The sequence below is a fragment of the Rosa chinensis genome, chromosome 5 (assembly GCF_002994745.2).
Source record: "Rosa chinensis cultivar Old Blush chromosome 5, RchiOBHm-V2, whole genome shotgun sequence".
In the NCBI taxonomy this organism is placed as follows: domain Eukaryota; kingdom Viridiplantae; phylum Streptophyta; class Magnoliopsida; order Rosales; family Rosaceae; genus Rosa; species Rosa chinensis.
Window position 1 is genome coordinate 59,138,745 of NC_037092.1, and position 25,809 is coordinate 59,164,553.

At 39.8% G+C, this 25,809-nt stretch overlaps 2 protein-coding genes and 1 non-coding gene across 3 annotated transcripts; all 3 read right to left on the reverse strand.

Annotated features, from left to right (window-relative positions):
• Window positions 1–3,855, reverse strand: LOC112165530 (protein RETICULATA-RELATED 1, chloroplastic). Its single transcript, XM_024302076.2, has 7 exons — window positions 3,321–3,855; window positions 3,141–3,239; window positions 2,732–2,952; window positions 2,189–2,258; window positions 1,828–1,907; window positions 1,316–1,380; window positions 1–500 (listed from the first exon to the last, which is right to left on the reverse strand). The coding sequence occupies exons 1-7, from the start codon at window positions 3,810–3,812 to the stop codon at window positions 307–309; spliced, it is 1,221 nt and encodes a 406-aa protein (XP_024157844.1). The 5' UTR covers window positions 3,813–3,855; the 3' UTR covers window positions 1–306.
• Window positions 3,856–3,959: 104 nt separating this feature from the next.
• TRNAS-GCU lies at window positions 3,960–4,041 on the reverse strand. The gene has a single exon. It is a non-coding gene; the product is annotated as a tRNA-Ser (tRNA).
• Window positions 4,042–21,448: 17,407 nt separating this feature from the next.
• Window positions 21,449–25,231, reverse strand: LOC112165373 (BTB/POZ domain-containing protein At3g44820). The gene is made up of 4 exons (XM_024301863.2): window positions 24,602–25,231; window positions 24,244–24,313; window positions 22,449–23,657; window positions 21,449–22,353 (listed from the first exon to the last, which is right to left on the reverse strand). Exons 1-4 carry the CDS (start codon window positions 24,649–24,651, stop codon window positions 21,784–21,786), a joined length of 1,899 nt encoding a protein of 632 aa, XP_024157631.1. The 5' UTR covers window positions 24,652–25,231; the 3' UTR covers window positions 21,449–21,783.
• Between the last annotated feature and the right edge of the window lie 578 nt (window positions 25,232–25,809).

Consider the following 25,809-nt stretch of genomic DNA (forward strand, 5'->3'; position numbering starts at 1 on the left):
TCTGCTAAAGATGCTATTATCTTTTAGTGATATTATATGTGATCCATGGATGAGGAACCCTCTCATGAGGAGAGGATCTGTGTCCCCTGATGTTTATGTTTGGCCAAAGTGAAAAAATTGCCCATAGAAAAAATCATTACCAGAATTGACAAGGGAAAACAGAAATTCTGTACCAAAATCCAAAAATGATCTATCCCCTCTTTGGAATGATCTATACCAGATAAAAAGCTGCGACTCAAAAGTATGAAGAATCTCTATTGTATATATGATAACTGAAAACAACTATTTTGGCAAGCAATACTAGTCTTATTGCACTCCACTCAATTTGGCCCAATCTACAAATTGCATACCACCATAGATATTGTTGGCAAATCGGACACCTATAGTGAATGCCATTGCAACTGGTGGAACACGCTTCGCCAAAGGCGATGCTTCAACCAGCCCTTCCAGTCCATTTACAATCTGATAACGAGTGTTGGACGAGAAAGCAAGAAACACACCTGATTAAGAGAGCAACACAATTAGTGTTCACAAGTTGATGGAGGATAATTAAGGGAACAATGGAAGTACCAAGCTGAACCCATATTTGAATTGCATCATACAATTTAGAACTTCTCCTAATTAGATGAACAAGGTTTTCACATGAAAACATATTACTAGAGAAAATATAGCTCAAAATTATAGATTTATGTATACAGGGGCAAAACAAAAAGAAATAAACTGACAAGCATATTAATATTGCTTTTTGATCTTAGTACAAACAACATACATCTCCTCAATTCAAAGTACTAGAAACAGAAAATCGATTCGCAGCAATTGAACAGTCAAGAGCAAAAACAGAGTTGTGTGTCCACAGGCATCATACGGCAATATTTCCATATAAAAAGATATAGCCTATCCTTGGCATTGTTTGTTAAAATACATGTATTTCTTTTCAGACAAGCATGTCTATCAATAATTCCCTTTTTTATTTTTTCCACAAAAAACCTCTCAACTATGGTTTTTCTAAAATCATTTAAACTAATTACCAATGATTACTCGCGGAGGAATATATTTCCTCTTTAACCATTGCGTTTCTTTACAGGTAACAAGAAGTTCGCCACATATTTATCACAGCATGAACAAGGAATTGATTATGTTTATGTATGTCTATGCATATCATTTATTTCTAGACCATTCCATGATTATCACAACTAGCAGACAACCATTTACATTGCACATATATTATTGTATATACTTGAAATACTATAGAGGTTTAGAATTATAGAAGAGTTAATGATTGAAAATTTAAAATCTGATCAAGAGAAGGACCTACCCCAAAGAGCAGCACTTTTCACAAGAGGAGGCACAGGTATGTCCTCTTCTGACTTCTTAATGCTCCTGACAACATGAGAATAACAAAGTGAGTTGGGGAAGAGAACTAAAAATGCATTGGCTCGGGCTTTTAGTAAAATTCAGTAAAAATTGAGAAAGGAAAATACTAAAAAAAGAAAAAGTTGGAAAATTAAAAATTATCAACATTATGAACATTAGGACCATAGGCCCCTTATCTCGGGGCATCAAGTGACCATCCCCACATTCACATAAGTTCCTCCACTTTAAATCTTTTCTAACCTATGATAAGGAATGCAAAGTAACTAAACAAAATTTCTTTGATCAATCTGAAAAGGCTGTAGCTTCCTTGATAGAGTAAAATAAAATATTCCACTTAGAAGTATGAAAACTTAAAAACATATTCAACTGCAGGGACCAAACTACCAACCAAGAATGATTATAGTCTTACAAAAAAAAATACAAAAATAAGTAAGAAATTAGAAAGATACATACCGTTTGGCATTCATGATCAGGTTAGCAATCCCTTGTCCAATAATACCACATACAAAACCAACTGAACCATACAACACACCCTGGATGCACATGTTACAATCAATTAAAAAGAGAAAATACCATAACTACAAGCAAAAAATTAGGGTCTATAGATCTACAAATGGTTCGGAAAACTGGCACACAAACCTTTTGAAGAGGAAAATCTTAGGCAAGAACATTTAAAAAGCTAAGGAGAGTGAGAAACTCAATCATGTCTCCAATGAGGACACATTTCTTTGATATTTAAAGTCCACAAAGCAACTACTAATTATCAGTTATTAAAAATAATAATAATAATAATAATAATAACAAGATGTTGTACCTTATAGAAGAATGAGGCTACTCTCTGCTTCACTGAGAATCTACATCCTGGCCTTTCAGCTTCAAAGACGCTGCATAGGAGGAATGGTATACAGTTCTTCAATGACTAGACTCAATAGGATCAAATTACTCCTTCATTTTAGAGGAAATACAGGCACGTACTCCTATATTCTAAGACTCATGGCAAACCCTTTCATGTTGACTCTACTTATCCTAAAGCAGACACATTCAGTAATAAAATGTCTCTGTATCCTCATTGTAGTCTGTGAGGATGCAGCATTGACATTTAGACTCTAGTTATGGCACATTTGCAAGTCACATGACACAAAGACCTCAAAACAAGATAAATATAATTTTAGTGGAGCCAACAATAGGCATCATGCATCTAATTGATGATCCTGATCAATTCAACAGGAGAACCGATATAACCATAGGAGAAACCATAATGAGCAACGATTCATGTTTCCCCAAGAGGTCACCCCAAAGTCTTTTGTAACATTGAGCAAAATATTGGTCCTAAAAAATTCTTCCTTGCAGTGCTTACCTGCTAGGGAGAGCCGCACAAGCTTGTTGTACGCGTCCAAATAAACCATGTGATATTGATGGTTTTCCAATTCGAGCATAGGGTGCCAACATACCAACCAAAGCAATATCAACAACGATTCCAACCAAAAGATCCGCGGCATACAACTCAAACTCATTCCAGAAGTCCTTCCCCCTTTTCTGAACTTCTGCAAATGTTGCACAACAAGAGTCTATGACTATCTGCATTACAAAAAGAAGTAGCGAGGAATTTCATCAGTATCTGGTGTAACTTACAGGTAACCAACAATGCAAAAAATACATGCAGATGACAATGCCACACAACCTAAATCACCGATTGACAGAGATTATGAACACAGTGCTGTACAATCATATAGTAAAACCAAGATACTATTCGTAAGGGAACAAACCTCTGTGCCAACTTTAAACAGAAAGGAAGGATCAGCCAGCATTCGATTACGTAGCATAGAGCAGTACTTCATCAAAAAGCTCAGTGGCCAAACTGACCCCTGAAATTCAGATAAGCAAATCAATAATCGCAGCGAAAACTACACAAAGCCATTCAAGCACAATAAGATGCAAATGGAGACCTGTAAAGCCAAGTAGCGGAGAAGAAACTCTTTACGAAGGCCAGTAGTCTTAGCAGCCTCGACCATATCCAAAGGAAGCTCCACTCCGCGAGCTTCAGTCTCCTTCATCACCTCATCAAACCTCAACAACGGCCCAAACTCCTCCCCCTCCGCATCCTCCTCATTGCCACCGCCCTCTCCTTCCCCACCACCACCACCACCACCGGAGGAGGAATCCCCGCCGTCACGGCCTCCGCCGCCGCCGTCGATTTTCGGCTCGGTGAAATCGCCATTCTGCGGCGCAATGGAGATCGGCGTATCTGATCTCAGGCAATTGAGGCGGAAGCCGCGGTTGCGGACAGGAGCCGCGAGCTTTAACGAGGCTGAGGGCTCGGGACAGGGTTTAGGGTTTTGGGGGCATTGGAGAGGGAGGTTAATAAGGTCGGGGCCGTGGTAGTGCGAAACGACGGCGTTTGAGAGGTGAAAATGCGATGGTGGCGAACAGAGTGACATTGTGTTGGTGTGACAAGGAGGAGGAGGCAGAAACTGGGGTGGAGCCTGAAGGGAGGGTTATTATTAAGTGAGGTCGAGTCTAGGAGAAATGGAGCACGTGGCAAGAGGTTAATGGCTGAAGAAAAAAAGGATCCAAAAAAATTAGAACGACGCCTGAGAGATTCGAACTCTCGCGGGGAAACCCCATGTACTTAGCAGGCACACGCCTTAACCACTCGGCCAAAGCGTCGGTTAATGGTAGCTTATCCATCCATTTCTATAAAATGTATACACGATTTGTTCATGCCCTTTAAACTTTACTGCATTTGATTTTCCAATTTAAGTTTTAGTTTGAACTTGATATTTCACATATGAGTTTCTTCGTATACAAACTTGGTTCAAATTGGTTTGTATGCCACATTATCCTTATTATCTCTAAGAATTTAGTCATTATTTTCTCTAATTCTCACACAATATGTCCAAAATGACCCAAATTGACTGTCCTTACTTCCTCTTTTTATTTTTATTTTTATTTTTCTCTATTTTTTTTTTAAATCTCCCCTCCCCTTTTTTATACTCTCTCTCTCTCTCTCTCTCTCTCTCTCTCTCTCTCTATCTCTCTCTCTCTCCCCCCCCCCTCCTAAAAACAAAATCCCTAAAACTCTCTCAGCTTTCTCTCTCGCCAGAGCCACTCTCGGCCTTGGATCGGAGCTCAATAGAGAACACAACCATAGCTTCCCCTTTTCCAACAGAATCTCATCGTTTCCTCCAAGTCCAGAATTCAAGAACACGAGACGAAAGGATTATGCCATCGAAGTTCATGGCGAAGTGGAGGGGGGTTCAGCGCCAGTGGCGGCGTGTGTTGCGTCGTCTAGCATCGGTGGCTAGTGAGGATTCAAAGGTAGGATGGCTGACGTTTGTTGGGTCGAGTGATGGTGGCAACGGCGAGACGGTGACCGAAAATAGAAGAAAACTAGAGAGCAGAGGCGTTGAAGATTTGAGGCGAGCTTGTGGAGGCTGGGATCTATGCCATGCATCGATCCTGCCTGGGCTTGAGTCACCGTCGACCTGTCTTTCATTTGGTGGTGGCAGTGTTTTGAGTGGCGGCCGGACGCCGCACTTTCTGGCGTAGACCCTTTTTTTTCCCCATCTTCAATCCCAGGTTGCCAGTCGAGTTGGGGAGGTTGGGGTGGAGCCAACTTCAGGAGCAACTTGTCGAGAGAGAGAGAGAGAGAGAGAGAGAGAGAGAGAGAGAGAGAGAGAGAGAGAGAGAGAGAGAGAGAGAGAGAGAGAGAGAGAGAGAGAGAGAGAGAGAGGGAGAGTAAATAAAAAAGGGATTAAAAAAAGAGAGAAAAAAATATAAAAAAGGAAGTGAGGAGTATAATAGTCATTTTGGACATGTGGTGGACTTGTTATGTGAGAATTAGAAAGAATAAGGACTATTCAATTTAATTTAAAAGGCGAATGACCAAACTGTTTTTTAGGGAAAATTTTGAGGAGTAACAAGTATTTAGTCCTTTTTTTTATGTGTACAAGTTTTTCTTCGATCATGACTTGTCTTTATCTTATGAGCAAATCTTGAATGAACTAAAAACAAAATGAATCCATGCAACCTTAAACTTAGCTTCACCCCTAATATACTCTGCTTAATTGCTCATTAAGTAGTCTAATATCTGAAGAATCTTAAATAGTGTGTGAACTTGATTGATTTGTGACATTCGAAGATTAAAAGCTTTACTCAAAGTAGCTCTAGGAAACTCTGAAAACCAATAGACAGTCACTAGTGTTCTATTAGGATCTAGTAAATGGAACTAATAGTCATTCCAGTTTCTCTTTATTTGTACTACACCATCTTTCATTGTTGTTTATTATGCTCTATTAGTGTAGAAGAATTTCCTTGCTCTATATTGATCCCCATATACTACTCATGGTCTAACTTTTTAGTTTCTATATTACGTACAATCTCCCATCCAAGTAGGGCTGGACTTTTTGGAACTGAAAATCGACAAACTGCACCGAACTGACAAAAAATAACAACCAAACCGAATGGATGTTTGAGGTGTGGTTTTCAGTTAGTGATCGGCCCTAAGAAAAGGATAAGAGGAGAAAAGTGAAATCGATACCATAATGAAACATTCCGGGTTTCATTGCTTATAATAAACCAAAAAATAACGGAACCACTATAATTTTAGAGGAGTGAAATTTGCACTCCTCAAATTACAAATCACACTCCCTTCATAATATTTTAATATTTTCTCTATAAGATTTTCATGAATTTCCAAATTTATCCCTCCTAAACATATTTTTGTCTTTGCCAATTCATACGTCTTCTGAATTTTTTATTTTATTTTTTTCTAAAACTCAACAATTCTCATGCTTTATAACCTAAATCAAGGTGGCTGATAATTACACTCAAATTTGGAATTAAAATGCCTCATACTTGTCAAAGTAGTAGAACTCGAACAATGAAACTAAGAGTTCAGAAACTTCTTGTGACATCAAGCTCAGGTCTTGAGACGAAGACTTTTCCACAGCTTCCTCAACTTATGCTTGTTCATCTTCCTCTTCCTTTTCCTTTTCTTCTTCATGCTGTCATCCCAAATCATCCCTGCATTATCAGATTCAACTGCATCAGCCTCGCACAGTCTATATTGCTCCGACCCAATTTGAGAAATCAGATTCAAGCAGTACCTGAATGGAAAACTAGGGAAAATTGGCAACGATAATTTGACCTTATCAACGCTTATAGGACCCAAATGGGGAACTTGGGATTCAAATTTAGGAGGGCCCAGATGATTGTGATGGGTAAGGGGATAGGGTTTATGTTCAGGGAGAAGATGAGTTCTTAGAGAGCTTGAGTTTCTGGTGAGTCTCCAGACATGGCTAGCAATTTGGGACTCTTCTAAAGCTTCTTTGGAATGGCAACCATTAACATATTTGGCTACCAATTTGGGACTCTTTCATTAACTATTATAGACTTTTACTCATTAACCTTGCATCTCCTCCGTTGACCAAATTTAATCAATGAAAATTCAACAAAGGTATGAGGGAGACGGGAGTTGATTTCAGCTTGAGATGTATTTCATTGTGTTTCTAGGTTTGAAAAGAGAGAAGAGAGAGAGAGAGAGAGAGAGGTGGGCATGAAAGCCAGATTTGAGAGATAGCGGGGTAAACTTGGAAATTCATGAAAATCTGAATGAGAATATATTAAAATATTACGAAGGGAGTGTGATTTGTAATTTGGGGAGTGCAAATTTCACTCCCCTAATTTTATTAGGTAAAATTTATGGGTTTTTGTCCATTTACCCCATTAAGTTTTTTTAATTCTCTCTTACCTAAAACACTCTAAGGAAGAGCCTAAAAGAGAGGGCTGCAGTTCTAAGCGCTAGGGTTTTCAAAAATCGTCGCTAGTCTCCGTCAGGCGGCGCGTCCACTGACGCTGTCATCGGACGGGCTCTATTTGTTGGGTGATCGTGGTCTCGCTCTAGATCCAAGGGACCAGTGTTCGAAGGTCAGACAGATCGAGGTCGCAGGGAAAGCTGTGGCTTAATTCCAGCTGGCTGATGTTGCGGGTCGAAGGGGCTGAGGAGGTGGGATCCGTGGTGGGGTGTCCCAGGCTAGTCGGAAGGAGATGGTGGTTGAGGGTGAAGGCTGGAGGAGCACTGGCAGTGGCGACCAGATACATGCGGTGGCCTGACGTCAGCGGGGGCGGCTCAATGCAGACAATTGTAATCCTATGCAGAAGGCAGTCCAGTACAGGCTATGGCCCGCTTCAGGTGGCGGTCTGGTGTAGGCGGGGGTCCGATCCAGACGGTAGCTCCTCGTTACAGACGGTGATGACCCAACGCAGGCTGTGGAGATCCGATGCAAGTGTTGGATCAGATTTGGGCTGGGCCATACTCAGGGGCTGCGATCTGTTTGCTACCTTGGAATGTGCTCGGGTTTGGGCTCACGTCATGGGCCCTGTCCAAGCTATTTTTTCTTTTATTGTTTTTGTTTATTTAGCTAGTCTAGTAGTGTTGCACATTTTGCAAGCAATAAGTCCCTACATGAGTTATGTAGGGCTAGTCGGGCTTTATGCCTGTGTGTGCACTCAAAGTGCCTTGTCTGCTCTAGGTAGGCGGTGAGTTCCTTGCTTTGTCAAATGGTCGCTCCCACCAAGTGGCAAGGTGAAGCTAAGTGTCGTTGGATTTATCATCTGGCAGCAACATAGTAGGAAAGCTGTGCTTATGGAACTTATGCTACATTGTAATCGGGTTACATATCGAGTTATCTTTCCTTTATGTCACTGCTTTATTAAAGCAAATGGAGTAGCCATTAGAGCACTCTTTGCTAGTTGGTGTTTGTTAGAATACATGTCTTCTGTAGAGATTTTTGATTTTATTTCGGGAAATACTCTAGATGCTTATTGTAATCAGGGGTTTAGGCTCAATGTCCCTCCCCCCTTGTATTCGATAGTTTAATTAATCAAGACTTGAGGGTAGCTGCACCAGCCCTTTATTAAAAAAAAAAAAAAAAACATTCTAAGGAAGTCTTCCCTAATACTCCATTAAGTTTTTTTTTTTTAAGACCATTTTACCGTCACCCCTTTATTACTTAGAGAGAGAGAGAGAATAGAAAAGAGAGAAACCATAGGAAGCTTCGCCGGAGCCCCGTCACCGGCCACCAGATTCCTGTCACCAGTCGACGGATTCCTGCCAACTTTCGCCGGATTCCGGCTAACTTTCACCGGAATCCTGTTACCGGCCACCGCCCACTGGATTTTTTTGAAAACCTCACCGGAAGTCTCCAAAGAGGTCGTTGGAGATTTCATAGGTCACCGGAAAGGTTTATTGCCTCCAATAGACATCTATTGCCCCCTAATAGACGTCTATTACCATCCAATAGAACTTTCAGTAGCCGGCATGGAAACTAATCTTTCTAAAATTAGACAAAAAAAACTTTTATTAAAGAAAAAAAATGAAGAGATTATATCAATTTAAAAACGTCTAGCCTTCCAATAGACGTCTATCCCTAATAGACATTCAAAAAAAATTTTTCCTTCTGCCCTATCACTTAAAAAAAATATAATAATAATAATAATTGATTTGGGCACCCACCCCTCAACCTTTCTTCGCCGGGCTGGGTTTCACAGGTTGCAAACCCTCAGATCGAAGAGGCGTCATGCTGGAGAGAGAGAAAGAGAGAGAGCGAAGAGAGACGACAATGTTCAGATCGATCGGAAGTTCGGCCTCTTCGTCGGTGATCTCAGAACTTCGTCGAGGTAGCTTTGAGGAGAGGCGGTGCTATTTTGTGGCTCTGATCGAGACGAAGTTTGACTCTGGTAGCTTGACCGGAGCTTCACGCTTGGACACCATCGAGGCATGTCATCCAAGATCGTGATGCTGGAGTCCGACGACGCGTCGGAGGTGATCGGAGAGAGAGAGAGAGAGAGAGAGAGAGAGAGAGAGAGAGAGAGAGAGAGAGAGAGAGAGAGAGAGAGAGAGTCGCGCTGGAGAATGAGTGACATATACTGTAGTTTGTTAATTATGTTAAGCGCAAAACCGTCATTTTGCTTGAAACAAGGTAAGTGCAAATAAAATTTTGTTGCTGGAGTAATTGGCATAATTTTAAGGGAAAATCGTCCATACAGTGTCTGAACTTTTCCAGACTATTAATTTTCATACCTATACATTAAAAAACCTCAAAATGGTACCTGGAGTTTTGGCCCCGACCCAATTTCTGTACCTAGCAACAGTAAAATCGTTAACAGAGTTAACTTTTGAAGGGTATTTTTGTCCTTTCACTATTCATCTTCTTCCTGGTTCGTGTTCTTCCTCTCCGACCTCAAATCCTCCTCATCTTTCTTCCTATACTACGTTATTAACATCCGCAATTTTCATTTTTCATATAGAAAAAAGGGTTTTACCCTCTTAAACCCCATTTGACATTTATCTCCCACTCCCAGTGTCCTACTCGCCGACCCCAAATCCAAAATGTTCCTCCTCTAGTGGCGTTGCACCTCCGCCCTCTCCGCACCCTTCCAGCTCCGCCACTACACCCAATCTGCCGCAGTCGCTCTCGTCGACGAAGATTCCAACCCGGAGTCCTTCCCCAGACTCGACCCAAAATACGACCAGACCATCCTTGTCGTCCCGCGCTTAGTCTCCGGCAAAAGCATCGCCGCGAAAGAGCAGAAGGCCGGCCGCGTCCCCGGCATCATCTTTGAGTAAGGCGACGGCCAGCATGGAGCAACAAGCGGTTGATCTCTGTCTGCACCAACTAAATCCGCAAGCTCCTCAATCATCTCAGCCGCTTTTTCTTCCTCTCCCGCCTCTTCCACCTCGAGGTCCGCTCCGACTTCGATGCAAATGACATCGCTAAGAAAGTCCACCTCTTCATCCAAAGATACCCACCATTCCAATTTCTTCCTGACCTTCTTAGGCTCACTGTTGGTGCTCGGAGAAGAAACCCATTCGATATTAGGCCTCTCTTTCTTAATCTCACTCATAATCCACTCCATTACAGTCCTTTACCAATATGATCTTATCTCTTTTTGTGCAGTAGTAGTGGTGAAGAAATTGGGTAGCTTTAGCCTTTACTATAATCTTCTTGCATAAACCCAAAATGCAGGAAATTGTGCAGATTTTCTGGGAATAGAGCAAAAGATAAGGAAATTGGGTTTAAAATTGTTTGATTTTTGTTTCCAATTTATCGTTGTCTTGTGTCATATCATAAAGATATAGAGCCAAATTGATTTTCGTTGCTTCCAATTGTTGTTTCCAATTGGGAGGAGTTGTTGATGAACGTTGAATGAAGACGAGAGAGATGGCAGAGAGAACAGAGAACAAAGAAAAGATGAGAGAGAGAGAGAGAGTCATTGTATTTTTACGGAAGGAGGAGTTCATTAAAGAGCTTAGTAAGAAGAAGAAGAGGGGTTTCGATTCGGGTTGTGGTGGTAGAAAGATGAGGAGGATTTGAGGTCGGAGAGGAAGAACACGAACCAGGAAGAAGATGAATAGTGAAAGGACAAAAATACCCTTCAAAAGTTAACTCTGTTAACGATTTTACTTTTGCTAGGTACGGAAATTAGGTTGGGGCCAAAACTTCAGGTACCATTTTGAGGTTTTTTAAAGTATAGGTACGAAAATTAATAGTGTAGAAAAGTTCAGACACTATTTGGACGATTTTCCCTAATTTTAATAAATTTTGGTGCTTTGGGTCAAGAAACCAAAATTTATATTTATATTATAGGAAATTATATTTATTACTCTAATTATACTTTAATTTCCTATAAGTGATTAATTTTCTATTGCTACTTTTAATTTTTTTGAGTCGTAACTTAATTTTAATTTTAATTGTAGTTAATTTCATTTGATTATTTGTTTTTATATTTCTTATAGCTTTTTTTTTTTTGAGAGAATATATTTCTTATAGCTTTAAATTATAGAATAAGCTATAATATATTTATATCTAGGGCCAATGAAGTATCTTATTATAAATCAGGACACACAAATGTCCCCATGATAATTAAGGTCACCTCTTAACAATCTGCCATTAAAATTAGGCATAATTACCAAAGCTGCCACCCGCAGCTCTCTCTCTCCCCTTCGGTTATCTGTGCCCATCTGAACCCTTATCCTTACCAAAACATCTCTCTCTACAATGGCGTCAAGTCCGTCTCTGACTCTACATATTCACCGTCGGGGGCCGCCAAATCCACGACGAATCCAGGCTCAACTTGCCACAGAGGAACGTTGCTATCTTCCGCAAGATCATCCCTCCGCTCACCAAGTACTTGCCGGAGACCATTTTGCTGATTGTGTCGAATCTGGTACTAATCTGGAGATGGTGAGCTCAAAATCGGCGACCACAAGAGAGAGTATTTCTTGCGATTTCTGCAATGAGCAGCCGGTGATGTTGTACTGTAAGGCCCACAAACTTCAAAAGATCTCTGAACTCTTCCTTTGTACTCATCGATCTTTGTTGATCTGATCCGTAATGCTTTTGAAGCTCTTCTTTTGCCATATGGTATTAGTCATCTCTCCCATTCATTCTCTTTGTAGTTTTCATTTCCCAGGAACGAACCCTTATAATTCTTTAGGTTTTAGTTGACAGGACCCGCCCCGGATTTCACCTTGAAATCCGAAGTGACCCTGCGGGGCCCACCTTAGAAGAAATTCTACCAAAAGTTTGGCGGAACTTCCCCTAAAATGGGCTACCCAAACCTATAGAAAACATTTACACTCCTCAATCGATTCATCCTTATGCTCCTGGAGCCACCCTGCTCCCCAAATCAACATCAGTCTCCAATTCACAAAACACGCATCCCAACTCAAATATCATAAATCCCATAGGTAATCAGAGCAATTCTAACAGAAAGGTATAAGAGGACAACCTAATTCAACGACAGATGCGGAAGCCATGCTGTTGACTATGCCTCAACTCCGTGTACGCCCGACCTCAACCAATTCGCCTGCAAACTGGGCATTTGAAACCGAAGGGCCCAGGGGAAAGTACATAAAATACGTTAGCGTGAGTGGACAAAAATAAACAATTTTTAAACCAAGTGGATTTTATACTTTCCCATATATATATTTCCTTAAAAACTCTCGATGCATGTAACGATTCAGAAAACAATTCACGAGAAGCCCTGCTCAAGAAAAACTGATTAGCCCCGCTAGTCACAAACATCCGAGAGGAAAGATCGAAACTCCGATACTCGACAGGATAAAACCAGCCCCGCTGGTTACACGGAAATCAGACTAGGCCCCACTAGTCGAGAAATGGTAAGATATAAGGAAGAGATATCACCATACGGGAAATGGAGCCTCTCAGGCTCTACCTACCCTCAACTGCCACTCACACATAGATTGTGCGAGGAGGAGAACTAATAACCTCAACTTCCACTCACACATAGATTGTGCGAGGAGGAGACCAAATAACCTCGACTGCCACCCACGTGAGGAGGAGAATAAATCACCTCTACTGCCACTCACCAACACAAAGTAGGTGAGGAGGAGAACAAGCTACCTCAACTGCCACTCACCAACACAAAGTCAGTGAGGAGGAGACCTAATCACATAACCCGCGTATGGTGAGGAAAAATCATCTAAAACCAGTAAATCCATGTAGCTTCCCCATATTTCTCACGAGATAGAAACCATGTATTCAACGACGTGACCCCGCACGCCAAGATTACTCTCAATCTCAAAATGGATCAGTGAGAAATAGGAATAAATCGACGGCGTGTCCCACACGCCCAAAATATTCTTATATCCGTAACCAAAACCGGAAATTAGTATAAGTAAATCTCATTTCCAAAAATCTCTCAAAATCTCCAAGAAGCCAACCAAATCCAAAATCCTTAATTAGGCATTCCCGATGCCAAAACCAAAGGTTAATAAATAAATGAGAAAATCCAACTCCATCGAAACTCATCTTAAAAATCTTCCAGGAGCTTAACTCGGTGATTAGGGATATGCTTAATTCCGGAAATTTACCTCGGAAATAAGGAATTCATCAAATAATATTATAAATCATAATCAACCTTTGAAACTCAATATCAAGAGCAAATCCACGAGATAAACCGAGATCGAATTTCCGAAAATCAAATCATTTGCTCAATAAGTAATATGATTAAAACTAGAGCATTATTTAAGAAAATAATTGCATGCATCAATATTTAAAAATAAAAGTCCACTCACAGTACTATTGGGCAACCACGCAAACGAGTTCCTTCATCTAACCGTAGCTCGCGACATTGCCCTGTACACAATTATATTTCCGTAAACGGCAATCCGATAAAATAATTACGAACTTAAACGAAATCCGAAAATCTCTATCTCCATTACTTCTCAAATTCACCCCAAACCTCTTCCACAACACCAATTCCTCAATATATATGTTCCACAACGAAAACGAGGGAGATCCAACGGCCGGATTTCCCACAATTCAATCACAAAACTCCAAATTTCGGAAATTCACAAACAATTCCAAACTCCTCCAAAATTCACCAAACTTCACATACAAGCTCTATGATAATTATACAATTTAACTAGCCAGAAATTGAAATTAAAAAGCTACCCTAGCCGCCGTTACAGCCGCCCACAGTGGCGGCGCCGCCGCCACTGCCACCAACTCCAATGGACACCAAAATTTGACAGCGGCACCTACTCAACACACTGATTCAACTTCTCAACTACAACATTCCCAAATAACAATTAAAAACGGCCGAAATCGATCAATGAACAAAACCCAGAAATCCTCAAGAACCCTAGAATTTCAATTCGTCGATTCGGCATCTACACAATAAATCGTGATACAAGGCCATAGGGGAAATGATCAGTGATGAAAACCGAACCTTCGACGGCGAGATGGGGACCGGAGGTGGCCGAAACCGCCGGAAATCGGCAAAAACCTCAAATTGCCGCCGGAGGGGATTTTGCTTCGATCCGTGCTTTTCCGGTCAAATCGTCGAAAACCAAGGTTACTAGGGTGATCGGAGGGAGGAGGCGCTCCTCTGATGACCGGTGGCACGCCGGTTGGTGGCCGGAAAGTGGCAAATCGAAAGGGAGAAGAAAAATGGCCGAACCGGAGAAGAGAGAGGTCGGGGGAGAGGAGAGAGAAGAGGAAGGGCGGGTTTCCGGAAATGGAAACCTACCCTGGGTAAATTTCTATTTTAATCAAAAATTATCATGAACAGTAACTTCACATTTTTGGCCATAACTCTCGCATACTAAGTCCGATTTTTACGCACCACATATGCACGCGCTCGGTTTAACGTCCCCTACAACTTTCATGAAGAACCTTTCCTCAAATTTTGACCCGAACAAAAAGTCAACTTTTAGGGCCACTAAAATACTGAATTAAGGTAAAAAGTAAGAGCAGTTGTCGTTTACCGTCCAAATGACTAGTAAACGGGTAAATGAAAATACGGGATGTTACATTAGTAGCAGAGATTTTACTGTTTTACGTCTGCTTATATGAGAAAGTAATTGATCAATTTGGATCTTTAATGGTGGGTGGAACTCTGAACTATACCATACCCTATAGATCTAGCTCTTACTATATATGAGTAGAGTATCCAGATTTGTTAGATTAATAAATTCATTATCATAAATTTGCAGCGATGGGTGCCAAAAGGATGTCCCAGTGGCGCTCATAAGCTTTCGCCATTGTAGCATTGATGCCAAAATCAAGACCAACATAGGTGAGTTTGGATTCGTTGTATGTTTCTCAATTCAATTTGCCTGTGAATCTGTGAGTGTTGCTTTAAGTTTGCTTATATTATGTTCAGAGGCAAACAACAAGTTTGAATTTGATATTCCAAATTTGAGTAAAGTAGCAAACGCTCTTTGAAGTTGTTCTTAGATCTTTTCTTTTATGATTGTTCCAATATTGGGCCTTTCACTTATGCAGAGAAATGCATGCTTGCAAGTTAGAATGGGATTGATATACTTTTTCTAGTAAAGATCTTTGGTTGGGTCACTTGGGTGTGTAGAATAATATAAAACATGTCGAGTTTTATGCTAGTGTCATTTGTCAGTAAGGACTAATTAACAAATGTGTTTCTATTATGTTTCACCTTTACAATGTTTGTATTACACTTTTACTTGCAAAAATCATTGCGGATTTGAAATTTCTCCTCCCATTGTTGTTGTTATTCATGTAGTGCACATGGTTCTTTTGAGTTACGTACTGTAGTGTAAGTGAATTACTGATGAAGGTGGGAGATGACCATAAGTGAACCATTTGTCAATTGGTTTCCAACTGAACCAATTTTGGGTACTTGAGGCAGTTGCCTCACTGTCAATCCCTGACCAAATCATTGTAAAGTCACTAGGCCAAGTCATTGTTAACCTTAAGTCACTGACCATGTCACTGTCAATCCCTGGTCACTGTTATATCCATATCACTAACCAAGTTACTGGTCAGGTCACATTGCATGTAACAGACTATGTCACTGTTTATATCCATATCATTGACCAAGTTACTGGCCATGTCACTGGTCATGTCACAGTCATGAACATGTTACTGATCATATTACTGTCAAAGTCACTGATGATCTTCTCATTTGCACAATTTCGTACAGGATATGCAAACAGAACACATAGGCCGGGGTAAAAGAAAACAGAGGGAAGGAAGTGAAGAAGATTATGAAGAAGAAGCAAAAGTTCTAGCCATAAAGAAAAAGAAGAGTAGCAAGGACGATAAATTTTAGAAATTTGTTTACGGCTTAAGATGCAAGTCACTGACCTGGCCAATTGTAAACTCTAGCTTACCAAATCAACTAGTTGGTATGTTTAGTTTTTCTTAATGAAATATTATTTTTATAGACTTTTTTGCAGCAGTTGAACCTGCCAAGTCACCAAAAAAGTCACTGAGCGTGTCATTGTCAATTTATGCATGGCCAAGTCACTGGCCAAGTTACTAGCCCTGTTACAGTTATGAACATGTCATTGACCATGTCACTGTCAATTCCTAGCCAAGTCACTATTAACCTCAAGTTACTAGCAAAGTTACTGGCTAAGTCACTGTTAACCTCAAGTCACTGGCTAAGTCACTGTTAACCTCAAGTCACTAGCTATGTCGCTGGCCATGCCACTGTTATGAACATGTCATTCATGTTACTGTCAATCCCTGGCCAAGTCACTATTAACCTCAAGTCACTGTTAACCTCAAATCACTGGCCAAGTCACTGTTAACCTCTAGTTACTGGCCATGTCACAGTCATGAACATGTCATTGACTATGTCACTGTTAATCCCTAGCCAAGTTTCTGTCAATCCTTGGCCATGTTACTGGAAAATGCAAGACATATGTTCTAACGACTGTATTGCATTCATTAGATGTCAAACAAAAAAGTGTAACTGATCATGTCACTGACATTGTCATTGACATGGCCTGCGACTTCACTGGCCAGATCAGTAGCTGGCCAAAGAAGTCATCGGCAAAGTCATTGGCTAGATTACAATTATGAACATGTCACTGTTAATCCCTGACTAAGTCACTGTTAAGTTCAAGTTACCAACAAAGTCACTGACTATGTCACCATCAATCACTGGTTAAATACATACTTTATAGGATGATATAATGAAACTGGCCAGTGAGGTCACTGGCCAGATCGCTAGACAAGTCATTGGCCAGAGAAGTCACTGGAAAAGGTCAACTCTTTGATAACGTGTGTTAACCTCATGTCACAGATCATGTAACTGACCATGTCACTTACAATGTATGTAACTGATCATGTAACTTAGAATGTATGTAACTGACCATGTCACTTACAATGTATGTAACTGATCATGTAACTTAGAATGTATGTAACTTACAATGTATGTAACTGACCATGTAACTGATTATGTCACTGACATTATCATTGACATGGCCTGTGACTTCACTGGCCAGATCAGTAGTTGGCCAAGTTATTGGTCATGTAACTTGCAAACTCAATGATAACCTTCTTATTTTAAAAATTTTGAACATAATTTAAACATCATAAATGGCAAGACCAAAAAGAAAAGAAAGGGAACCAAGCGACGATGACGAAGACTACCGAGAGGTGGAATCAGAAGATGAAGAAGATGATAGAACGATGCAGAGAAAGAAGTCATCGGCAAAGTCACTGGCCAGATTACAATTATGAACATGTCACTGTTAATCTCTGACTAAGTCACTGTTAAGCTCAAGTCACCGGCAAAATCACTAACCAAGCCACTATTAATCACATTTCACTTGCTAAGTCATTGATGAAATCACTGTTATATCCACATTATTGTCAATCCGTGGCCAAGTCATTGTTAATAATCTTAACAATTGTCTCATCACTATCAAATCTTCAATTTTAACCACAAACACAAACAAAATCAAAACTCCTTATAACAGCCCAATATATAGTAAGATGCCATTCCACCTCATCCTATTAGGAACATGGAGAAATTCCTTCAATGCTCTCATAGATATACAAGTAGCTAGCTAATAGTTAACACTTATCCAGATTTGATGGTTAATAATTGACCCATATCAATTAACATACTTGCACTCAATTCTCAGCCTCCCATGAATTAGAGTTCGTAACAGTTGCACTACCCACATTTGGGGCTGAGTTGTTCCTAAAAGAAATGCACAAGTACAATATATATATATATATAGCACAATATTATACAAAGCTGTCTCAGGGGAAATGTGAAATATCTATCATGGAGTTATCATCTTCCAAATGCTATTACATGTTTCATAGGCAATAATCTTCTCTGCTTCACAATTGGTAAGGTAGTTGGTTGACTTGGAAACTTTAAGAAAAGAAGCTGCACTCCTGCCCAGATTTTTGCTCATAGTGCTTTCTCTTATCAACTCTTTCTTTAGGGGCATTAGGACTAAGCTGATATGCGTGCCTCTAATCTACAAACATAAGGAAATAGAAATGAGCAACATCATCCACTAGTGTAGAATAAGGTCCAGAAACCCTCCCCCATGTTGTTCCCCAGTGATCTGGAAAGTCTGCATAATTACAAGGGAGAAGAATTTGAAAGCAGAAAAGAAAAGGAAATGTATCTTGCACACTGTTAATTTTAAGCAAACCAAGGGTAGTATCGTTAGTTGAGACCATAGAGTACACATATGAATGACATATGTACTTAAAAACATAATTGTATAGCCAAGTTACTTTCTCTTTCAAATAACAGTTCTCTGATAGTTAAAGTACATGTGAAGCTATCACCAAGTTAGAAAAGGTACTATTCAAAAGCAAACATATATGTTCAAATGCTATAGAGCCACCCATCAAATGCATGTAAAATAACTCAATCAAGATGAGCTCAAATTGGGAAAAACCCAGAAATCTCACTCTAGGTCTAACATGCATTGAAAACTAAGTGCTTACTTGTTTTCTTTATTTGGAGGTATATGTTTTCTATGATAGCTTGTTACTGTACCAATTTCCAAAATGCAAACCACGTCTGTCTACTGATCATGGTCCAAGGAGTAGTCTCAGGTGAACTTAAACAGCTCCATAAGAGCCAGCACATACTCTATTGAAGGACTTCCTTGTACACATCTATCAAATTCTAGTCACAAGATGCCGGGGCATGTAAAAGACAGTGATTTCCCGCAAGTCGGATTTCAGAAACCCTCGTTTATTTTTTGTAGATTTAATAAAATTGGCAGTCCAACAACCCTGATAATTAAGTAATTAACTAGTTTGCACAAAGCTATGACAGCTCTAAGTAGACCACAAATAAAACATGGAACATATCAAATCACAAAAAAAAAAAAATATATGGGATTGGTCCTCCACATGAAACATGTGAAACTTGAAAAGGCAAAACAAAGACTCCACTCTCTGGATAGGAATTGTAAATAAACTTCTGATTTGTAATCAAACAATCAGTTTATGAATATAAACAAAACTGAGACCAAGTTGGCACAATTAACCAATCCAAACCTCCAAAACTACCATGAACCACACTAACATACAGACCAAGATGCGACACTAGAAATTCAATAATTAAAGGAGGGAAAAAAAAACACCGAAAGAGAAGAGAGCCGTCTAACCTTACAATGGAGACCTGTTGTGAATCATTACTGGATGCTCCATCGCCACTTGAAAGCACTTTCAGCCTGCTCTCCATCCCCTTCCCCCATTGCCTCAGCATCGAATTTGAGCTCCCAGTCCTCTTATACGAGCAGCCAGTCCTCTGGTACGAGCAGTGGAACTTAGACGACATATCAGAATCCGAACAGCTTTGATTCCGGTGTTCGCCGCACAGCCTCAAACACCGCTTGCAATTTTTGTAGGCTACCGAGGCCTTCAATGCCATATCCTTGATCTTGATGCAATCTTTGGCCTCCACTCCAGCATCTGCTCCCAAATCCATGAAAACAAACACAAAATATCAACAAATTAGCATCGAAACAAAAGAAACAAAATTAACAAGTGGAACGCATAACAATGGTTCAAGAAATTAAAGGAAAAATAGGTTTGAAATTGAAAATTAAGAGCACTTGCCGACGCTGCAGCGTTTCTTAAGCTCAAGAGTGTCGTCAGTGTTAGGATTTTGGGAGCGGGAAATGAGAACGAAATCCGCGATGAGGAAGAAGAAGCTGTAGGTACATATCGAGTCTAGAGCACCGAATCTCGTCTTCATGATTGTCGTCACCTTCTAGTTCGTCTCTAGGTCGCTTTCCAGTCGGAGATGGAGGTCCAGTGGTCACTGGCGACTCGGCTCCAGCTGGAGAAAAATCGGCACAAAACGACATCGACTTCGGAGACAGCAAGGGGGTCAATGGAAAGGCGGAGAGCGCTGGAGGGGAATAGCGTTTGGAGGAGAGAGACAGAGAGAGAAATGATCAGGTTTTGAAATTGAAACACAAATAGGGTATATTAATACGAAGGGTAAAATGGGAAATGAAAATATCATAAACTGACATTTTTTAACATTACCTCATTATTGATAAGGACTAAATTAATATTTCTAACAATTGATAATTTACCTTTTTATCAAGTGGGAAACTAGGTGACCTTTTCCATCATTTCCCTATAAACTATTGTCTTGTTGGTCTTTTGATGTATACATTCAGTCTACATTAAATTTGGGAATAATAATTTTGTTTAGATAGTTTTTATATATGTACGATTACAGTTGAAAAAAAAAATTCATCAGAAATTAGGATTAAATCAACAATATTAACAAGGTTAAAATTAACTGAAACCAAACCGAACCAAATTGGTTTATCGAATAACCGAAATAGTTGGTTAAACGAATTGTGGTGCTTCTCTAAAAAAAAAACGTTTTTAATTGTGGTGCGGTTTCAATTAGCAACGAAAAACCGAACCAATGAAACAGAGTCCACCCCCACACCCAAGAGGCCAAGACCATGTTTTACCGCCAGAACCAAGTTTGAAAGCACAGAGATTCTCAAAACCATTCACTTTAATCTGGCAATCATTGAAAGTTTGAAACATAAACAAAAAGGCAATCTTTATTTGTAAGCAATGAGTAACTTTTACCGTCTATGCCTAGAACCTAAACATTAGCCTCAGATACCATTCACAGTTTCAAACTCACATCAAATCATCATTAGACATCCATCATTGAGTGGAGAGGCATATTTAAGTTTGGTACCATGGCTATTCATCGGAATATAGTAAAAAGGGCTCCATGGTATTTTGTCACCATTAACATATTTTGAGAGTTCTTGCACCTACCTTCCCTCTTAATATATTCTTAAATCTTAATAAAACAAAAACTTCCCTCCACTAAACAAATGCTTATTTGTCTGATTCTTCAAAGCCAAGCCTGCTTTGCTGGATTTCATTTTATGAACGTGACTATAATAGATTCATAGTCTGTACATGTTTGTTCATTTATTCCTGTCGGAAACTTAAGATCAACTGACCAAACGTAGGCCAATCAATTCTCAAACATAACACACCACTGATAATTTCCACTATTCCAGACTAACAAGTTACAACTTGATTCTTGACGATGTACATGTATAAACTCACTGTCAAACTAACTAAAAACTCAATTACAACATTTCTTTTCTCTATGTATCTCCTTATACCAGATATCAACCCTAGGATGTGGAGCACATATTCTGAGTTCAACCTTTGGTGGGATTGGCAGCATTCCGTGTAACAAATATATATATATATATATATATATATATATATATATATATTTACTTGTTTTCTATTTCTTCATTTTTATGATTTCAAAAGTTCTTCCTGCCAATCCCTACTCAAAAAGAATTTCTCTCAGTACTTGAACAAAATCCAACTGTAAAAGAACAATCTTCTATGGTATGAAATAAGTCATACCGTCCTCCATCCAGACACTGCCGATACAATTCTGGTTGGTTCACAGAAATGTGAAGGAAGCTCAAAACATTCAAAAGATCTCAATGATGATGTCAATTTTAGAATTTCCCTTCCTTTTTCAGATATTTTCTGAGGACCAACCAGAACCTCTAGAATGGCAGTGTTCCATTTTCTTTGTACTATCTCTCAAAAGTCAAAACAATGAAAAACTTTTCTTGTGTCTAGAATGGCAGGAAAAACGTGCCTGCTCAACTGATGCTCTTGGGGAGGGCGCGGTACTTCCAATGGTCACTGGTTTATCATCTGAAGGTCGTGAAAGAAGATTGCACCCAATTCTCCTGGCAACCACACGAGGCGAACTGAGGGAACTATGTGATTTGGACACCTTTTTCATCTCTTGCTTTATTTTACTAAATTCTTGTTCGAGCTCACCAACTCTAGATCTCATCTTGTCCATATCCACCTTTAAAACCCGGTTCTCACGCACCATAGTCACCCACCCATCCCTCTGTATAATCTGGCCAGCCATCTCAGCTTGGACATTAACAGGACCTGTAGGGGCACTTTCTGTTTCCAAGACATTCAGATGACCAGCTAGAGCAGTTCTCAAATGCATCTGCTCAAAGAACAGGACTTGAAGAACAACTCTAAGCGGCAACCTTTCATTTTGGGATGCATGGGCACATGCATCAATAGAGAGTTTCTGGAAGTCAATGATGTTGCAAAGTTCTTCCTTCTCCTTATCTGTGAGCCAAGGATGCGCCTGAAAAAAGAAAATCAGAATTTATATTACATCAAAAAGTTTTTGATATGGAAAGAGCAGCTTTTATTTAAAGACGTGGTCAAGTAAAATCAAACCTTGAAGTATATATCAAGTGACCGATACAGCCCATCATGCAAAGTTCTTGAAGAATCTGGAAGAGCCTCTGCAAGAGAGCGTATCTTTCCAGGCTTTAGAGCAACATCTGAAGCAACCTCCGCAATGTAGCTATCTATCAGCTTTGCCACTAACCTTAATGGTCCCGATGATGGAGATGTTTCCGGTTCAACTGATGCTGGAGAAAATGGTGTAACCTTCGATTCTGATGACATAAAATGTTGGATTATCCGTTGAACAGTGTCAATATCATACAATGTCTCAGCATCTGAATATGTAGGAATCAGAAGACCATCTAAAGTTGCAAATTCCAGTTGTCTGCCTATTCTCTTCTCTAAAGAGTCCTTGCAGGTTTGACTGGCTCCCAATATTAATGCAACACGAAGAAGTCCGAGCAAAAACCGGCAAAATGATTTACCCTTCTTTTGGGGAAGAAGTTTCTCAATGCTTTCTAAAACTACCCTTTGATCAAGGGCAATGGGTGTAAAACTAAAACTTGTAACTGTCCTGGGTATACTATGTTGTCCACCCTGCCATCTGCCCAGGCCAGGTAGGTATTTTCTGGTATAGTGCATTACAGCACCTACAATGTTTTCGGGTCTTATGCCCTTCGTTTCCATTGCCTTGATGAGTCTCTCAAACAAACTCACACTGAGGTATGAGATGTCTTCAAACCACCAATCAGACTCAGAGCTTCGAATCCTTGCTCCAGTATTAATTCCATTCCATAGGATGCTTCCACCAGGACTCTGTAAGCTACCATACATCATCATGGGCCACCCAAATAAACTAGGATCAGTACAAACCATCACCGATAAAGCATTTACACATTTGTTTATTATGTGAAGTTTTTCTGCCCTTTGGAGAACAGGCTCAGAACTTTGAAGAGCCAAGATACAGTCTTTCCAGTTGTGAAGTATATTCTTATAGAAAAAACTCTCCGACTTTGAGAGTAAGTTTTCTTCTCCAAACTCATCTATCATTTCAAGGTAGTCTGCTGCACAGTACACCATTACTATGTTTCTTGAAGTCAATTCCACCCGCGTACCATAGCAGAATTTAGCTGCGAGCAGGAACATGTCAGAGCCACCAGGGAATTCCTCAAGAACTGTAGTGAAAATCTTCTCATGTTTCCTTTCGGACTCTTCATATAAACGTGCTATCTTCCCACATTTTGATATGAGAGGAAACTGGACAGTGACGAATTGTGATAAGTGATAATTCTTACTCAAAGTTCATGGTAAGAAATAGGATATTCCATTACAAAACCATTCTTAAGGGTGGAAGACGACAACAACAAAACTTCAGAATATAAAAAAGTCACAAGTAAGGTAACAAATAGCTGAAAGCACATAATAGATGAGTCTCATCAAAATGAAGCTATCGCAAGACATGTACGACATATTCTATTCTTCAATTTCCAGAGAGAAAAAAACAAATAGATAAATCAACTTTGCATGCTACATATTAACAAGACAAAAATTGGTGCTGAACAGCTAAAATCCAGCCTTAAAAGAAATTGCTCTGCTGTAACAACGGCATCTATTGAAAGCTTTAATATAAAAGCTATCTACCTATATATTGTACATATGCAGCAAAGAAAGGAAAAACAAGAAGCTGAAGAAAAATTCTACCATGATCTAATAAACCAGTCGACAATTTGATCTTAATAAACCAGTCAAACACTTATGGGAATAAGGTTTGCGATTGTTATCAACTTCTATCCATATTCAATCCCATAATTCCATAACCACCAGAGCAATTGTAAGTACATACCTTATGAAGATGGAACCTTACACCGTCCACCACAACAGTAATATCACTCGGCAATCCGGCTTTGCAAAACCTTGTAAGAAACAGAAAAAATGACTACATCAATACCATAATCTCTTCAACTCATATAATCCCACGATAGAATCAGTCATCAATTCTAACAAGAAAATGGTTTAATTGAGATTGAATGATAGAGATCATCAATTCAACTCTAACTGGGCCTCCGGCCTTTTAAGTCTCATAAATTCAACAACCCCATAAATAAGACTCGAAACAAATCCCAAAAAAAGAAGAATTACTCCGAGAATCAAAGCATTAAAAAAAAAAAAAAAAAAGGATTTGAGAGAGAGAGAGAGATTACCAGTCATTGCCTTCTCTGAAAAACTCAGAAACCTTCCTAGCAGGAGGCATAGCCGAAAAGAGGAGCAGAGGAGCTGGCTTGAGTGGGTTCTAACAAAGCAGGTCCATTTGGGTGGAGAAGAGAGACCTAAAGACGATTTCTTTAACCAAAAGTAAAGGTGGGGAAGAAAGGAAGGAAAGGAACTGTAAGTAGGAATCCAAGTCCAACAGAGTCAAATAAACAAAGAGTGGGCCTTTACAGCTATGACACCCCGTTCTCTTCCCTCCATCAAACGACAAAAAAAAACCCCAACCCCACGTCACCACCACCACCACCACCACCAAAACCAAAACCAAACCAAACCCAACTCAAATTCTATAAATCAAACCCACAAAAAGTGTGCACAGATCACGACGCAGAAAACGACCTCCGAGTGTGTGAGCCAATTAGCAAATTCATATCGAAAAATAAGCGCCAGAAGAAGAAGAGTAGGCCGGCGTGTGAGGGAACAAGGACATGAGATGGAAGCAAAAGGGGGAATGAGTGGTGTTGCCGGCCGAGGAGGGGAAAGGGAGTTTTGGGTGTTATAATGAGGATGGGGTTTGTCTCGGGCTTTTTGTCTGAACAATCATTTTCTTTTTTTTCTTCCGAGACGCGTGGGGGGTTGGATTGAGATGAGAGAGAGCTTTGGAAGTCAAGTACAGTTTTTTTTTTTTTCCCTGGGAGTTTCGTCAGCTTCGGTGTGGGTCCACTCGGAAGGCACATCATTCTTCTGGTTTCGTTTAATCCCCAAAATTTTGGGGTCTGTCTGACACCACTCTTTATGGTTTGGATTTATTTTGAATTATATTCCTCCCATGGTTGTTTGGAGGACTTTGGACTGTATTGAATATGGGGAGTTCAATTGTCATTTTCACTTGTTTTTCTTTTTTTAATTATGTGTTTTGGATGCAAAATCTTTGGAGGTTGGAACTACTTTGATGTGATCACTCTAATAGTCTAATGTTGGTTAAACTTTAGGGTTAACTCGTTTGGTTGATTTGATACCTCCGATCATATTTTTATTGAAGTTAAATGACAATGCGGACATTATTGTTTTTTAGATAATAGTTGATCATCAATTTAAAACAACAATAATAGTATTACAAAGTGTTTTAAAAAGATCGTAACCGTTATTTATTAAACCGACTATGTCGGTGCTAGAAAACTCTAACAAGTCCCTTATGGGA

Bases quoted from the DNA above. Each gene is read 5' to 3' on its own strand.
- LOC112165530 (XM_024302076.2), bottom strand. From the start codon at position 3,812: ATGTCACTCTGTTCGCCACCATCGCATTTTCACCTCTCAAACGCCGTC. The intron at 3,240-3,320 runs GTCTCCATTTGC...TCTGAATTTCAG, and splicing joins TCCGCTACTTGGCTTTACAG to GGGTCAGTTTGGCCACTGAG. The intron at 1,381-1,827 runs GTATGTATCTTT...TCATGTTGTCAG, and splicing joins CTGATCATGAATGCCAAACG to GAGCATTAAGAAGTCAGAAG.
- LOC112165373 (XM_024301863.2), bottom strand. From the start codon at position 24,651: ATGCCTCCTGCTAGGAAGGTTTCTGAGTTTTTCAGAGAAGGCAATGAC. The intron at 24,314-24,601 runs GTAATCTCTCTC...GTTTCTTACAAG, and splicing joins TTCAGAGAAGGCAATGACTG to GTTTTGCAAAGCCGGATTGC. The intron at 22,354-22,448 runs GTTTGATTTTAC...TTCTTTTTTCAG, and splicing joins CACTTGATATATACTTCAAG to GCGCATCCTTGGCTCACAGA.